Raw genomic sequence first — 18,071 nt, forward strand, 5'->3', positions numbered from 1 at the left:
ATGGCCGTTTCCTGTCTGTCCGAGCCGGTGTGACTTCACTTCCTCCTCCCAGAACCCAAAGCCTTTCAGTCCCATGATGATGTCACGGCAACAGCGCAAGTCTGCCAAAGACGACCGGAGTTATTGCTAAGCGGCAGCAGTGAGGGCCAACAAAAGACAGGAAGGATGGAGCAGATGACTAAACTCAGCAAGGGGAACTTGCACAGTGTGATTCACGCAGTACATGCGTCCGGAAGAAAACAACAGTCTTCCAAACGTCCGGACTGGCACCTTCTCACCAGTCTTCAGGTGAAAACGTCTTCAACACGAGGGGTTAATTTTGCAGCACGATGTGGCAATTTTCAACATCCACACACCACATGGGTCTGCTGCCGCGGCGATGATGAGCGATCACACCTCCGACGTTGTCCATCTGCCTCGTGTATTTTTTTTCTTCCTTCCCCCCCTTTTTCCTGGCTGACGCGTGCGGGTGAAATGGCGCCACCCTCGGAGCGCACGCGACTCTCGCTGGGAGCTCACACCTTGCCAGGGCCACCAATGGCTGCTCAGGCAGAGAGCTGTGCACTGACTGACAGATGTGCCCCACCTTTCTGCTCCCAGGAAGTCCTCACTCATGGTCCCAGGAAACCCTTGCCTTCTGGTTGCAGGTAGCCATCGCGCTTTTGATCCCAGGAAACCCTCACATTTCTGGTCTCTAGAAGCTCTTACTGTTCTGGTCCTGGGAAGCCCTTTTCGGACGGCCCTTTTCAAACCTCATCCAGACTCTCAGCGGGATGAGACCAGTGAGGCTCACAGGGCCAGTTTGCCATTCCCATTAGTGTACCGTACAACATGGGCAGGTCTATGACGTACATCCTCCTACTGTCTGCTTCACCGGCTCCAGAACCCAAAGAGCTGCCTACCAGTCTCAGGTAAAGTGGACAGTTTAGACTCTCAATCCACACAGCTGCTCTCCAGGAGCAGCTTCCAAATGGCCTGCCCCAGGGTGATGAGTTTCAGAGGCTTGTGTGAGTTTTACTTGCACAAAAAATGACTAGTTCAGAGATATAACCAATCATATTGTTTAGTTGCTTGGATCCATCTCCACTACAATGGTTATCTTTTATATACACATATAATACAAAGGTACTATGATGCTAAACAAAATAAAAAGCTAACATTCAAAGGCTAATAAATCAACAAACAATGGCTGAGCTCTCCAAGGCCCGCAAAAATGACACGGACATGCATTCTCAAAACAACGGCACTTCTGCCGATAGCGTTTTTAGAAAAAGGCGGGAATCACCAGAATACCAGGATGCTTCTAAGCAAACACACTTATGAACCAGTTCAGATGTGTCCATATTAACAATAAACTCAGCATGACAGGAGTTTGTAAAGTGAAACAGCTCTCCAGTCATTACAGGATAAACTGACATAAGACTTTAAAAAATGACCAAAGACAATAAATTACACACAGCTAAATATGCATAGGTGTAACTTTAAAAAGCCCAGATAATACGTGCTAAAAAGTGAGCAAAACTCACTGTTAACACCACAGGATATGTAATATGATGACCATATCACGATGTAGCAGTTAAACGTGGGCAGAGGACTGGCTAGTCTAGGTGTGGTACCATGTAAATCAATGGAATGAGCGTTTTCCAGAATATTCTATGTCACTTCTGAGCCCCCCGAGCCCAGCTTTCAGCCCAGCCCATTTATTCTGGAAAAATAATGCCAGTTAATGGCAGACACCCTGGCAGAGAGGCCTGAAGGGGCAAACAGCAGGGCAGGACCTCTGCAGACCTCAAGCTCGTTTACCCGCACGGGGGCAATTACAAGCACCGCCGTCCTGAGGACCTACGCCGTCCCCCGGATTTACGGCACACTGAACCGCGTGTTCATCACTGCGGGACCACCGGGGATGACGGAGGCGTCTACCAGCCGACCTGGAAGACGGGGGCCCCCGCTCTGGCGCCCACAGGGGCAGCCTGGGGCACACTGGCCATCTGGACGCATTATTAACGTGCGACCCAGGGAGCGGAGGCGAGCGGGCCGGGCTCTGGGAGGAGGGCGGTGACAGACACGGCATGGCGGCGCGGGTACGAACAGGTGCTGCTGGCTAGGAAGGGAGGGCTGAAGGCAGGGGGAAGGGGAGGGGGAGGGGGACAGAGAGAGGGAAGGTACAGCTTTAAGGAGCATGACTTACAGTAACAGTACAGTAACACTGACCCTCGAACCTGTACGTCTTCCTTTAAGAAGACCGTCTGACAGCAACAGTACAGTAACACTCTGACACTCGAACCTGTACGTCTTTCAATAATCACAGCAACAAGCCAAGAAATTCTGCTTAACAATCGATAAACTCAATAAACGAACCCCATGGATTTTCAATTAGGAGATAATCATTCACTCACATCTGAAGACAGTTTGCCTTGGGTTAAAGTGAAAGGACGCGACCTTAAAGGGCCAGCGTGCAAAATTAACAAGCTCGCAGTTTTCACTTAAAAAGCTGAGGATCTCCACCGAAGTATAATGGATTCTCCCCAAGTCTCTGAGTTCCCCAGAATGTTTCTTTTTAAAAAATAGATAAATTAAAAACGAGAATGAGAGACACAAATGAACATCATTACAGACAGCAATGTCAAGCCGTCGATGATGTAGATAATACAAAGATGTGAGGGATACCCACAGACCTTTAACAAAGAAAACTCCGAGGATCTACACGGGTCTGCTGTTTAACACACCCTGCGGTTCATCTACCTGACTTAATGAGCACATGTATTTCTACACTGCTGTACTGAGGTACCATTTCGGAGGGTTATTTATGGGCTTATTTGCATCTCAGTGCCATATTTTCCCCACTTGAAAATCAAAAATAGTGAAGAACAAATATCTCTCGCATGGAGCGGGACGGGAAAACAAGATAAATCCCACGGAGACGGTTCCTCCTTCCCACAGTATTAGAGCATCATTAGCCATGATAAATGTTTGAATTAGGTTGACTACTTAGGAAATTCTGGCACGGGCTCACATCTGTGGCACATCTGTCAACAGCTGGATTGCATAATGAATGTCGCTGTGGAGAATGACTGTGACCCGCCTGACTCGCTGTCTTCGTAAGACCGAGACTGAGGTTCGATCCGTGACTCTGTCCCTCCGACGGGTGGGAGGGCAGGGCAGGGCAGGGCCATGAGGACCAGGATCCAGAAGTGCGTTGGTGGCTGATATTTCCGGGCTCCATCCTATAATAATGCACCCAACACAAATGTGCAAACGCTGAGCACGATCGAGGGAAGCACCTCACTTATAGGGACACCACACTGTCGGCCTGTGCCCAGGAGGTTGCTGGTTCGAATCCCATAGCCACAGTAACATTGTGTCCCTGTTGGGTGCTCGGGCAAGGCCTTTAACCCCAGATGGTATGGGGGTGCTGGAGAGCTTCACTCTCGCCTGTATATATGCGTGGGCACTTTCCCACCACACCAAGTACTGTACTTATGTTACAGTACTTCTGATACTTTCGCTTTTCCATTGATTTCCGGTACCAGTACCAAATGTGCCAAACCAGCTGGGGTACTTCTTGAAAAAAGTTGCAAACTCAGAAAACAATGATAAATGAAGTAAAAAAAATAAAAATTCAATAATAACAGTAACAATTGCAATCTGGTCGGAAGAACAGATACCAGAAAAAGATGAGGATGGCATGACAAGAAATTTAAAAAGTATTTTGTTTAGTCCTAGTGATGTGATTTTCCGTAAACCAAGTGATTTTGATTTTGCCGTAAAAAATATTGGGATATTTATAAAGCCAAAAGGAGTTAATAAATTTCTCACAAACCCATCTAGGAGTGTTTTAAACGGCAAGGATGAAAATGATTATGATTGTCTCGGAGAACGCATGCAGAGCTCATGCAAAAGCAGGTCAACTTTAAGCTGATTTTTAAACATTGATTAGATAATCTATAAAAGGAATAATAGTTAAAACTGCAAAGCTAGCTAAGTGTTTTTTTAATGTCAGAGTGAAAATGTTTTAGCAAAACTCCCTGCGCTGTAATATCCATACAGAATTGAAAGTAATAGCCTGATCTTAATCAAGCTGACTAGTGATGTAAGAATTGGATGCGCATAACATGTGATGTTGGTATTAATATTGCACATCGTCCAGCCCAATAATATAATATAAAATACTATTTTTTGAATTCAGTACAAAAAACCCTGCCTCATGTTGTGATGTCATCAGCAGCAGCACCAATTTTTATGCCAGTGGAAAACCAACACCTTGAACTACCGTACTTTAGGTATTTTCTCGAAGTATGGTACCTGGTGTGGTGGAGAAGCATCCTGTGTGTCTCACAGGTGAGCAGGGAAAGGCTGCGATTGAATTGTGTTGTTCTAGCTACCAGTACAATGGCCACAAAAGCAAAAACCATAATGATTTTAAACCTCCGTGGTGTTGGCATGTGACCCAGCTTATTCTCAGTCAGAAGAAATTTCCAAAAAATCAGACAAAGGAGATCCTAAAACAAAATTAAACGAGGGATTACAGCTGTCTTGTGGCAAACCGCACTCGGGCGCTGGAGAAGAGGCGTGTATTAATTACCATGAAGACACAGACACAGAAACAGCATCTTTCAGGCCATTAATCCTGGCCGAGCCAGAAAGCGGCGGAGGCTGTGAGCGGCTGATATTCTGACATAACTGGAGCAGTTCATAATTCCCCAGCTTCGGTGCAAATGCCTTAAACTCTCCCCACATAAACAGCCATACAGACAACAGGCGTTATCCTGATCCTTGCAAGAGTTTCTTACCATATTTCCAAAAAGGAATCAACTAATATTTGCCACCAAATACATAACAATAATAATAATAATAATAAACAAATGGGCTTTCTCTAACATCATCACAACAAAGATCTTCCAGCCTCCACATTAATTTCTTCAACACATCTTGTAACTATTAAGTAGTCACTGAACACGCAGCAGAGCAGAAAAATCTTCTCGTTGATGCTTCTTATGAGTCTCCTACCAGGGGGCAAAGTCCTAAGCGTGACCCCAGCCCAAGCGGCAGTCACAGCTGCAGAAAAAGCGTCCTTGTGCCAAGAGGAACACTGTGACATCACGGTCTGCTGTGCCTTCCGGTGCGTTCAGGTGACGAAACGAGACGCGGGGAAGATCACACACGTAGCTTCATATATTCCTATCACTGTACGTCTTCCCCCCCCCCCACATATCCTATTTCCAGTCATATGCAGAAGGCACCCTCCTGCCCCCACAACTAGCAAATGTGAATATCTCCTCCACAAACTGGGCTGGGGGGTCAGTAGGGATGAGGGTGGGGCAGCAAGCTGAGATGGGAACAGGGCTAAAAGCGGCAGCGCCTCTCACCACGTGGGCAGGAACCTGCTCCATCCTGGCGGCGGGGGTGCCCGGCCGGGGGTAGAACTGGTTGATGAAGAGGGAGGGGAATCGGTACTCCTCCACCAGCGCCAGCGTCTCACGGAAGTCGGCGTCCGTCTCCCCAGGGAAGCCGCAGATGATGTCGGTGGCGATGGTGATGCCGGGGACCCTGTGGCAAGCAGAACGGTCACCGGGTGTAGGAAACGGCGGGGTCTACCTCCCCCCTCCTCAGCCCCCCATCACCGAAATGGACAGGCCTCTGAAAACACATACAACCTGCTGTAATCACAGACAGCTCCCCCCCCCCCCCCACCCCCAAAAGGGCTAAAGCCAATTCCCATGATTATAATAGATAACCAGCAGTCTGGATGATAAGGCGCCTGAATGGATAAGTGTTAAATATATAAAGAAAGATGGACAATTAGCATGCAGGGGACCCTGGTTAGGTCTCTGGGTGGCCGTCAATTATCGGCCCAGCAGCCGATTGAATTAGGGAAATGATCCATTGATTATCCATGCATGCATTCGCTTACCATCGATTCCCACGCGACCGATAACAAAATAGCTGGGGGAGGGGGGGACAATTAAAGTACAGTGCCCCTGTCATATGGAGGCAAAGTTATCCATACCGAAAGCAGGTACAACCTGACTGGGAGATGAATAACAGCCTACGAGGGAATTGTTCTTTTTTTTTTTTTACACACAAGTTGACTGAGAGTGTGATGGACTGTGTGGCAGAGTCGCTTCCTACCAGTCGACAAGGCCTTAGGTCACAAGACAGCCATGTGCTTCCCCATGAGCTCAGCTATACGCTCCCCCACGCTCACGGCCCCCCGTGCTCCCACAAGGGTTCCACCACGAACTGCACCACGCGCCACTGACCTCACCTTCAAGAAGCCCACCAATCTCACCTTTAAGGAGGCCAATTTAAGGAGGTGGCCAACCTCACCTGGAGGTCAATAAGGAGGCAATCACGCCTTCGAAAAAGGAGACTTTAAGGAGACCATCAACATTAAGATGCTCAACATAAGGAGGCTACTAAACTCACCTTTAAGAGGTCCACCAACCACACATTAAGCTGGCCAACCTTACCTTTAAGAGTCCCAAGTTAAGAAACCCAGCAACCTGGGCTGCTTAAGGATGCCAGCAAAACATCACACAGGACCCCAGCTTGTGAAAAGCCCTCTGCGACTACACACACACACAGTCTACATGCCCACCACCGGAAACAGTTTAGAGAAAAACAGGCTGATGTGATCTGTCAGAATAAACCTGCGATCAAAATGACACAGGTGGAAAGGTTTAACGTAACGCGATACAGCGGCGGGCAGCTACCGTGACTGAAACATCAATTCCGTCCTCAAACTGACAAAAAAAACAGCTATTTATAACGTGGCAGGTTGGGACGGCCCCGGCATGGAGTCTCAGAAGATGTTACATACGAGTCGTGCAGAACTCGATCCTGTGACCCCGGGCCAAACGAAAGGCTTCAGCCTGTCTAATCCAATTACCCCCCTTTGTGTCCCAGATCCTAGCAGCTCTGTCGCTCTCCATCGCGGCCGCGTGACTATTTATCTTTACTTATTGACCGAGCAGGACGTACCGTGCATTTTTAATCACATTAGCTTTATCGCCATGTTTACCGTCCGATAACCTCTGACCTATTGATGCCAGCGATTCAGACTGAGGTCATTAATATTCTAAAGAAACAAGAGCCGGTTACAGATCCTTGACCTTTTAAGTCTAAATTAGGGGAGGGGGGGGGGGGGGTGTAACAGAAAAGAACTCTGAAAGGGAGATTCGTCTTCTTTGAAAACTAGTTGCCCAAAGCCTCTTAGGACTCTTGCTCATAGCGCTGCGGTGAACGGTGGCTGGTTCGGAGGCTTACTGTTTCAACGCGGCCCGTTTAATCAGAGAGAGGCTGTCAGTAACAGCACCCCCCCCCCCCCAATGGCTGGCTAAGCCTTCTGTGTAGTGTGTGTTTGTGAGGGAAACACAAGCTTTTAAAAAAATAAAACGCAGAAAGTCCACTGTAGCCCATACCGAGCATAAACACTGGATTCCGCAACACGAGACGATAATCTCGGGACTCCCCCGGGGACTGGCCGTTTAAGGACGATGCCACACAGCTTTATTTATTCATTACTGGGGACAGTTTCTGTCCCTTCTGTTTATCATTCCAAATCCAACCTTCCACCCCGCGGGCTAAAGTCACCTGGGTGCCCGGGAATACAGAGCCCCTCCGAAGCAGCCCACGTAAAGCCCATTCCTCTGATTGGTCAGACCACGCCCCAGGGAGGCCATTTTGAGCCGAAACAGTAGGCGGGGCCTAAAGGCTCGGCAAAGCCACACCCATGAAGAATTGCTAATAGACAAATTAAAATAATAAAGGTTTTCTTTAGCAAGATCACACGCCCTCCACATTTAACGATTTACATATGATCCCAGAGGCTCTCGGGAAACACGATCGCACGTCCTAAAGTGGCTTTAGCTAAATTACCGCCAGTGGAATAAAAATCCTGCCAGTGCTGTTTAAAGGTTGCTTTTTCCACAAACAATGATGCGTGCTCTCGATGTCCTGAAGCCAATTAGCAAGGTGACAGGCCCATGGAGACTGGCTCTGCGCTTTCCCGCACCTAATTACCTCAACCACAAACCGAGAGGCTTCCCTCTGAAAAAAAGAAGAAAGAAAAAAGAAGAAAAAAAAACATTTGGTCTTGACACGGAGGACCGGCTTGTTGACTCAGAGCATGAGGAAGTGCGCAGATGGACTGAAGAGATCACCTCCTCATATACCAATGAGGAAGGAGAGCAAGGTTCTAGAAACTTCTGCATTCATTTTGCAAACCACGTGTCTTCCATTCCAGCCGAGACAGGGACACAATGAGGATTTACAAACTAAAACATGATTACTGAACCGAAAACGGTCAGAGTTAGCGCAATGAATGTTGTCAGTGGCCTCATATCAGGATGTGGCCTTTGGCTGGGTGCATGCGATCAGTCTTGTGCCAGTCACACTGCAGGATATACACATAGTAGACAACCAGAAAACACATCACCAAAACCGCGACTTGACAGAGAGGCTCTAACAGGGATTTTGGTGCCTCTAGCCGAATCTGCTCCCTTCCAGCACATAACAACCAGACATCTCTATCAGGGTAATCCTGAGGATGACTTCTGCTGGGTCCCGAAGCCCCTCACGGCCCGGCCGGAATGCCATATGCGGGAAAAACGCAGCGGGTTGTCATGGCAAAGCAGGGGAGCGGCTCAGGAGCGTGGGAGCGGCCCACGTACAGCGGCCTGATCCATGCCGCGATGTCTGCTTCCTCACAGACGGGGAGCGAGCTGGGCTCCCCGCCAAACCCATGGCCCCCCGCCGGCCCGACTGCACCAGGAAGAACAGTCAAATAAATAAAGGAGTGAAAACGACAAGAGTTTGGGAATGGCGGGGGGGTGGGGTGGGCCTGTTGAGGCAGGATGGAGGTCCTTTGATGCATTATTTGGCTTGTCAAGGGTGATTGGTGAGGTCCTTTGGGGAATGACCCCCCCACAGTCCTTATTTGTAAAGTAAATTGTTAAATGTAAAAAGAGTAACTCAATGACGATGCACAGGACTCGTATGTACGCAACAGAGACATGACGTGTTGGGTGAATTCAGCCCAGAGCGGGCTGGTGTGCGATGAGAAGACCGCCATTTGCGTGGGGTTAAATGACAGTATGGAGGAAGACACAGCATGGTCAGCACGATTCCTTCCATGGCGAAACACATTCCTGACGACATCTGTCTCCCAATTAGCCTCTCGTTCCACCGCCCTTTGTTTACGTAGACGGTCCAATTACGCCTAAACCCTTCTGGTTTACCCAAGCTTGTGAGGTGGTGATCCAGGGATGTCGATTACTAGCCATGCTGTAAGGGGAGCACAGATTTCCAGGTACCGCTCAAGGGGAGGCGACCAAGAGTAAGAGCAGGAAGAAACAAGCAAGAGGGCCATGCTGTGGCGGTCCATGTCCACAGGCACATCACCGGCTACTTCGAGGGTTTCGAGGCTTCGGTTCCCCTTTGCGAAGGAACGTCTCCATTTTCGACAACGTCCATCGCAAGCGTATAAACCTCAACACCGTGGGTGCATCAGCCCCAGCTCAATCTCCACCACAAACTCAATACCGACAGTGCAACTTCTGCACTTTTGGACCTCTGGACACCCGGGAAGACCGATGCCAGGAATCCAGCAGCACCGAACCCTCAGAAATGTACTCCCGCAAAAACACTGCAGAAACTCTAAAGCATCTCGAAACTTTAAAAACCAACCTTATGTGCACATTCACATCAGGGAAAAAATAATAAAAAGCACAGACAGTAAACATCACAAATGTATTCATAACAGTCTTGACTACAAGGGATCAAATCGGACCTGCTTTCCTAAGCCCTGTTTTCCCATTCAAACGGAAAAGAGCTATTCCGGTATTCTGGGTTTCCGCTTACTCTCCTGACTGTTTACACCTATTCGCATTTACATTTACTCAGAGGTGCTGTGCAAGGAGGGGATCAAACCCTTTTTAATTAAAAGCTACCGGGTATATCACAAGCTCAGAATTGGATTTGCGAGTATGGGGTGGGGGGTGTGGGGGAGCATGAGGGGGTGAATTATTCTTGTTTTTTTTTTTTTGGGAAGCCGGAGCTCCTCGGGAGAAGAAGCCCCACGTATGCTCTGCATAAAACCAGGTGTCGGATGCGAGCGTTTACACAACAGATGCACGGTTACCAGGAGGGACATGATGCGAATGAGTGGGAAGATCGGGGGGGGGGGGGGGGGGGGTTAAAACACATAGTGAGGATCAGGGATGAGAGGGATCGAGACAATCTGCTAAGGTAAACATTCTCCGGTTCATCCGGCAGCATGGAGTTCCCCCATGTGCATGCTCCACTCTCCTGTGGCTTCCGGACCTCCTCAGGCATCAGAAGAGGAAATTTGCCGCAAACTCCACATGCGTGAGTAGGAGTAGGAGTCTGTGTTGTGATTCGTGGGGGGGGGGGGGGGGAAGGTGGAATAAAGGAAACCAGTGATGAGTGGAAGATAACACCTGTCCAGAAAGATCTAGACACACTACTTTCCTGCTAACTACTGAGGGAATAGTTTTTCGCAATTTCAGACATAATCGGTGAAGGGAAATTCATGCTTCTTAATTAGTGGCAGCACGACTTGATGGAAGCTGGGCCGATATTTTTCTTTACCCTCAATCTCACATGCCCCTACTTGAGTTCCGCCCTCCAAAACAGGACACTGGTAAATGTACCATTCACCACTGGGCACCATCTCCATCTGACTGATGCTCTCACACAAATATTAGCCGAGCTGTCGAACGACATTTAAAGAGCTGATGAAACGCACTAGCATGTTTGTAGGTGCGTGTGACATGTTCGAAATGTGGTTGCAGTTAAGGGCTTGCCGTGAATGTCAAGCATGGTAGCGCATGAGCCATACTGTGATTAGTTGGGACGGAGCAAGTCTGGGGGTCTGAGCCGCACTGTGATTGGCTGGGACGGAGCAAGTCTGGAGGTCTGACCCACGCTGTCATTGCCTGGGGCGGACCAAGTATGGGGGGTCTGAGCTACACTGTCATTGGCTGGGACCAAGGAAGTCTGGGGGTCTGAGCCACATTGTCATTGGCTGGGAAGGAGTAGGGACATCTGAGGGAAGGGAAGCGGAAAGGAATGCCCCCAACCAGCGTTTTAATCAGGTTGGCATCTGGGCAGGTGCACAGGAGCGGTGGCGAATCCAAATGGCAACACATGCTCATTAAACTGCCCGTCTCACAGATTTGATAGTGGAGTGAAAAGGAGAACGTGCGCTAGGGAGAGTACACACCCCCCCAGCCCCAGAGGAAAGTGCGAATTCAGAGCACAAACTGTTCTGAGGCGCGGAATTTGTAAATTTATGTTAATTGGGAAAAATGCAAATTGATTTTTTTTTTTCCTTAGCCAACAAAGGACATTTGTGCAAATTGCGTCCAAGTTCTACAGACCATATGGAGACACTTCTGCGTTCCCTTGGGCCCTCCAGGATCTGAAGGCTATGGGCGCCGAGGGGGCCTGGCTGGTAAAGGCACTCGTTTGCAGCTCACCCCCTCCAGTTGCAAGGGTGCAACCCATGGGCAATCCAATGTCTCGGCTGCTCAATTCGACTGCTCTAATTGGTCAGTGTGGTGGGGGGGGGGGGGGGGGATGTAGCTCTTTGGTATTTCTGCAATCACTGCGCTATTTCTGAAAAGGCAGCATCTGGCATGTGATTGCCGGCATTAGCGCCTCTGACAGGCTGGGTGGAGAAACGCAAGCAAGTCCCCGTAACTCAAGCACCTCTCTGGCATTGTACTGGCAGTGCGAATGGCTCAGCCTCTAACCAACACGGACGAACGAAACGGTGCAAAATCCCAGCATGGGATTTGTCTTATTTATATTCCAAATTACAGCACAAAATTCAAGTAAGTGCAGGACCTCCAGAATCTCTCCAGGTAAAGCTGCAGCCGAAAGTTAATTTAAACTACTCTGAATTCTCAATATCTCAGGGCCAAACAGAGGCCTTGTTAACCTTCTCCAAGAAACACGGGACGGAGGCTGATGAAGCTTTTCACCACACCAAATTCATCCCCCCCCCCTCCCCCCGCATCGCAAATAATTAGACCATAAGGCATGTTGGCCTTCAGCACTAGAGGTTTTGGGCTCTCAAAAAAACAAAAAGAAAAGCAGAATCAATCATCAACATACACACAACCACATTTCAATCAAATTAAAAAAAAAAATCAGACTGATTCCTGCAAATGACATCACACTCCTTCAGCTGTTAAAAAGATGACTAATTATTGCACTTGACAGACCATTAATAGGCAGTAGGTATACCTCAAACAGCGAGAGCAATCGCCTGGTCCCTTATTGTAAAACACATCTAAGAGAAGGCTTGTCACTATAGTAACAGATGCACTTAGGTGTGATAATTCGAGACGGCAATAAGGTGGCGATGAGCTCAGCGCCACCGGGGGAGGGGGAGGGGCAGGGGCGTTGGGCGTGAAAAGCACTCGCCGACGTCCAAGGCCAAGTCCCCTGGAAGAGCGCCCCCCATCTGTGACACGCTTCTCAGCCGAGCTCTGCAATTACATCCTCCTTCAGGACACACACACACACACACGCACACGCGCACACACACTCTCCCCAGCTGCGCAATTCAAATCAGCGCCGATTGAAAAGCCAGCCATCTTCAATCAGGAGATCGTAAATGAAGGACACCCCCCCCACCCCCACACTCAGGACAAAACGACTTTACAAAGTTGACACAGTCCGTGAATCGGATATGAAAACGATCTGAATTAAGGAGAGAGTCGATAGTGTGTTATGGACCCCATCATTAAAGAGGACAGCAACACGACATGAGCTTCCCCAGATTCAAATTCGGTGACGCAGCCGGGAAAAGGGAGGCATCCGAGACGTGGCAATTACGTTAAATTATGCGTTAAACCCTTTTCTCCCCCAGTCTGCACGGTTCCAGGTCAATAGCTGTTGTCAATATGACATACATTTTTCTTATATTTGGACCGTCTTCAAACGATCTGAAAATAGTTTTCGAAAATAATAACAAGCTACGTAGCATGTAAACATCACATTCTCTGTAGCAAGAGCTCGCAGTACTTAAAAACTGTACTTAAACTGAAATCTGCCAGAAAACAGAAATATAAAAAAAACAAGCTGTACACAGAAAATGATGCTTTATTGCTATTTGTACAGGCACGTCGGAAAGCTTCATTTTTGAATATCCCATCTCACTCTTCTTTTGAGAGACACACACAGAGATGCTGGGGGTGTGAGCAAAGAGTTTTTCTGCTCCCCTGGAGCATTTGTCAGGGAGTTAAGGGCCTTGATCAAGGGCCCAACAGCAATGTGGCTACTCTGCCAAGCATTGGATTTGAACCGGTGACCTTCCCATCACAGAACCGACCCACTGAGCGACACGCTGCTCCCCCAAAAGGCACAATCCAGCAGGCAAAAGGCCTTTTGGCATCTTGGGGGAGACGGAGGGTAACGCCTGTCATCTTATTGGCGTGTTTGCGGTGTATGTCAAACCTCACAGGCAGTCGTCAGTGAGCGCAGACCTTCACTAGCACTCGCCTTCCTGTGTTTTCTCTAAAGACGGGTGAACACTTACCCTCTACCACCCCCCACCCCCCCCACACAATCGGTGCTGGGTTCAGAAACTCTCCATGGGCTTTCGAGAAACTCGAGAAACTTTCTGCCCCTTATGCGGCGAAACCGCAGATGGAGCCGCCGCGATGAGTCACAGCGAGGCGTGTGCGGGACAGAGCGAGCGAGGGCAGGTGATGAGCGTGTAAACGGCGTGATGAAAGGCAGCCCCGGGGCCATCAGCGGGAAACGGTGCGATCCGGCGGAGCACAGAACACGGCCTCGGGGAAGCAAAGCCCCCCCCCCCCCCCCACACACACACACCTTAAACCCAATCTTCCACACCAAGAGCGACGTGTCATGTGGGACTTAACCCAACCACCCACGGCCGCTCAACCGCGGCTCTGAAAGCCAAATGACCCCCAGCTAGCTGTGTTCATCGCAGTTCCTCCCAGACCTCGGTGCAGCTACAGCGACAGCACAGAGCTTTCGGTTGGTGCTGAGACAGAAACAGAAACAGAGACAGAAACCTGCACTCTACGTCCTCCCTGAACAGAGCTTCTTTCAGAAGGCGTGTTTCCGATCAGGGCCATGCAGACGCTCGCTTAATATCCTCCTATTGCGGTCAGTCTGTGGTTCAGTCAAATTTTAATTGGTAGGTTGTGAAAAGAAGAGAGGAAAATAAATGCCAGAAAGCAAAATGTCACCGGGAAAGACTCTTAAACAATATGATCGAAGGGCCAGGTGAATTCCAAGAAGAGGAGAGCTTTGAGATACGCACACGCGCGCCGAGATGCAGGGCGCGCGGAGGCACTGCGCTCGTTTGATCTCATGTGCGCCGGCTTCTTCTTAGCCCTGGTCGTTTGATGATTCATTCAGCCTTTGTTTGGCCACAAAAACGTGGCCAATCCTGCTCTCAATTCTGCTTTACAGAGAAATCTGCGGGCCACCTCCATCTCCCGACAGGGCTTTGTGAGGCCTGTCCCCCGACCGCACCCTCTACGACTCCAACCGTGTTCCATTAAACAACAACAGGACAGGAGAAGGATCCATCTGTTCCTCTTCTACCTCCTTTTTTCCCATCACGGAGATTTTCCACAAAACTTCCAGAAAAACACCCCCTATCACACCCTGGTGCAGCTTGACGTGACTCCTCCCTGTACACGGATTTTAAATACATGATCAGGATATAGTTTTGTTATGGGGGGAGGGGTGGGGGACGATTGAGAAAAGGTCACTATTGCACTGATCAGAGAAGGGAGCTGAAGGTTTGTGATGATGATGGTGGCGTTGATGATGATGATCTCTGACCTCACACAAGGCAGGATCTCTGGAGAAGGAAAGTCACCGCTGGAATAATGAGCTTAAAGTCCAGAATCCACAGTCAAAGCACCAAAACCCCCATAATCAGGGCCTTCTGACTCAGGCGTGCGCCCTCGTATTACCCAGCATGCACCCTGGCAGCCTTCTCAGGACACTGATTGACTCATACAAGAGTGGATCTGAAAAACGCAGCTGCTTTGTCTATCATCTCAGGGACAACAGTTTTATTTTTGTTAACCACCCAGAAGAAGCAGAAGATGCATGAGAACATCCTGAGGCCATTTCAATCACACGCTATTTACTTAAAAAGTGAAGAACGTTTAGGGAACTAAGATCAGTTACTGCAAACATCAGATCATGTGATTCAGCCTCCAGTCCTCAAACATGGAGTCATATTTTATATATACACACTGCTCTCGCAATATACACAGCACTCACAGCACACACAGTCCTCAGCGTGGCCGGCGATGAGGAGTTATGCAGAGGATATGTAAACTGTGACATGGCGTGGAAATGCTCTCCGGGTGGACGTATACGCTCCAGCTATCCGTCTGCACGCCATGGGTACTTCATGTGGGGGGAGGGGCAGGCCGCACACTCACTCACTGTGGGGGGAGACCTGGGGGGCGGGGCAGGCTGCATACTCACTGACTGTGTGGGGGGAGACCTGGGGGGCGGGGCAGGCCACATACTCACTGACTGTGTGGAGGGTGGGCCGGTGGACGGGGCAGGCCGCATACTCACTGACTGTGTGGGGGGAGGGCCGGTGGACGGGGCAGGCCGCATACACACTAACTGTGTGGGGGGAGACCTGGGGGGAGGGGCAGGCCGCAAACTCACTGACTGTGTGGGGGGAGACCTGGGGGGCGGGACAGGCCGCATACTCACTGACTGTGTGGAGGGAGGGCCGGTGGACGGGGCAGGCCGCATACTCACTGACTGTGTGGGGGGAGGGCCGGTGGACGGGGCAGGCCGCACACACACTAACTGTGTGGGGGGAGACCTGGGGGGCGGGGCAGGCCGCATACTCACTGACTGTGTGGAGGGAGGGCCGGTGGACGGGGCAGGCCGCATACTCACTGACTGTGTGGAGGGAGGGCCGGTGGATGGGGCAGGCCGCATACTCACTGACTGTGTAGGGGAGACCTGGGGGGAGGGGCAGGCCGCATACTCACTGACTGTGTGGGGGGAGGCCCGGGAGGCGCGGCAGGCCGTACACTTCCTAGCTGTGTAGGGGGAGGGCCGGGGGGCGGGGCAGGCCACACACTCACTAACTGTGGGGGGAGGCCTGGTGGACGGGGCAGGCCGCACACACACTGACTGTGTGGGGGGAGGCCTGGTGGACGGGGCAGGCCGCACACACACTGACTGTGTGGGGGGAGGCCTGGTGGACGGGGCAGGCCGCACACACACTGACTGTGTGGGGGGAGGCCTGGTGGACGGGGCAGGCCGCACACACACTGACTGTGTGGGGGGAGGCCTGGTGGACGGGGCAGGCCGCACACACACTGACTGTGTGGGGGGAGGCCTGGTGGACGGGGCAGGCCGCACACTCACTGACTGTATGGGGGGAGGCCTGGTGGACAGGGCAGGCCACACACTCACTGACTGTGTGGGGGGAGCCTGTTCTGACCCGATTTGATCTGCCCCTCCTGGAACTCCTGCGCCCATGGTGCCGGTGTGACAGACACCCCCGGCAATGAGCTATCCACCCATGAGTGTGCGAGAGCGCCAGGGAGAGCGCATGTGCGCGGCCACTTGTGTGAGCGTGGGTGTGAGTAAGAGCCAAACAGCGGGGGCACTTCATGCGGGGCGCTGATGATATCCGAGTCTGGGCATGGGGGGCGGGGGGGGGCTGATTATCACCGGCGAGGGCCCGTCTGCGCCCGTCTGCTGTGATTACACACTCATGCGTGTGTGAGTGTGTGATTAAAAGAAACAGAGACGGCCACTTGATGCGACGGGCAGGGGAGGTGTATGTGTGCGTGTGTGTGTGTGTATACCGATAGAGATAGAGGGATGGAGGGAGGGAGAGGGAGGAAAAGTGATGTCATTTAGCACAACTCCTTCAGCTGGAGGGAAAACAGCGGGTGCCGTCCGCTGAATCTGCCCCCCCCCAGTGGCTGAGAGCTTCCTTCATCCAAGGTGACCGACGACTGGGGAGCGACTTTATTAACGAAGAGACAAAGGGTGTCACCGGGTAAGTCAGAGCGTAACGCGCTTGCGGGGGGGCGCTCAGACGGCAACACACCCCTCAACTGCTGAAAAGAAACTGCACAGCCGGACCGAAGCCCCGGCAAGATCCGGAGGCCCGCGGTTTCCGCCCCGTCCGCCATCCTTGAGGTGGGGGTCGGCACTGGCAATTCGGGTAAATAATTAACCGGTGAAGTAATCAGGGAAGTCGATTGCTTAATGAAGATCCGGGGGCTGCCCTCGTGTGACGGGCTCTCGATGCCTCATTAGCGCCACCCGAGGTGGTGGTGGTGGGGGGGCGTAATAGGGAGGGGCCACACCAGTGGGGCGGCCATGTGAGACACAGGACACGAAACGAGCACTATCAATTACTCCAGTGTCACCACGGAGCTTAGGAAAGCCGGGGGGGCAGCCCCATCAGCGGCCCTGCCGCCCAGCGAATACGGGGGCCACGTCACCCCCCCCGCTCCATCCCAGACCTCCCCTTTGATGGCAGGAAGAGATTCACATCCAGTTACTTGAAGTGACGATGCCGGAGACACGCGTGACTCGGTTTCGCCTGAGGATTTAAGATCGCGGAGGCGGTAGCGATGGCCAAAACACGCGTTTATGGCCAAAACATGTTGCGTCCGAGGGACTGAGGACGATCTCAGTGTGAGCTCGAGTTTGTCTCGGCAGTTATTGGTCATCATGTGACAAACACCTGATTAACATCCAAATTTCAAACCATCTGGCATGCAGAAGTTGGGGGGGGGGATTGACACAACTGACACAAGGCTCCCCTGGCAAAGTCCTGCCCCTACCTACCCCCTCACCCACCCATAAAAACAAACCCCTCCCCCCCATATTAGGGGCAGACCTGTAATAGTATAACATGCTTTTGTTTGTTTATCTAGCAGGAATGCCCCTAGGCTGCGTTTACATCACTAGTCCCCCACTAGGCAAACGTTGTATAAGGCAGTAGCCTGCCCTTACTGTCAACCACCTACAGCACAGCCAGCTGATTG

General features: G+C 50.9%; 1 protein-coding gene across 1 annotated transcript in view; it reads right to left on the reverse strand.

The window, feature by feature from the left end:
• Positions 1 to 18,071, reverse strand: part of cdkal1 (CDK5 regulatory subunit associated protein 1-like 1) — a 203,727-nt gene that overhangs the window by 55,689 nt on the left and 129,967 nt on the right. Inside the window, exon 11 of the mRNA XM_072716755.1 lies at positions 5,370 to 5,550. Within this exon, the coding sequence (XP_072572856.1) occupies positions 5,370 to 5,550 (181 nt within the window). The remainder of the gene's footprint in view (positions 1 to 5,369; positions 5,551 to 18,071) is intronic.

Source organism: Paramormyrops kingsleyae, chromosome 9 (assembly GCF_048594095.1).
Source record: "Paramormyrops kingsleyae isolate MSU_618 chromosome 9, PKINGS_0.4, whole genome shotgun sequence".
In the NCBI taxonomy this organism is placed as follows: Eukaryota; Metazoa; Chordata; class Actinopteri; order Osteoglossiformes; family Mormyridae; genus Paramormyrops; species Paramormyrops kingsleyae.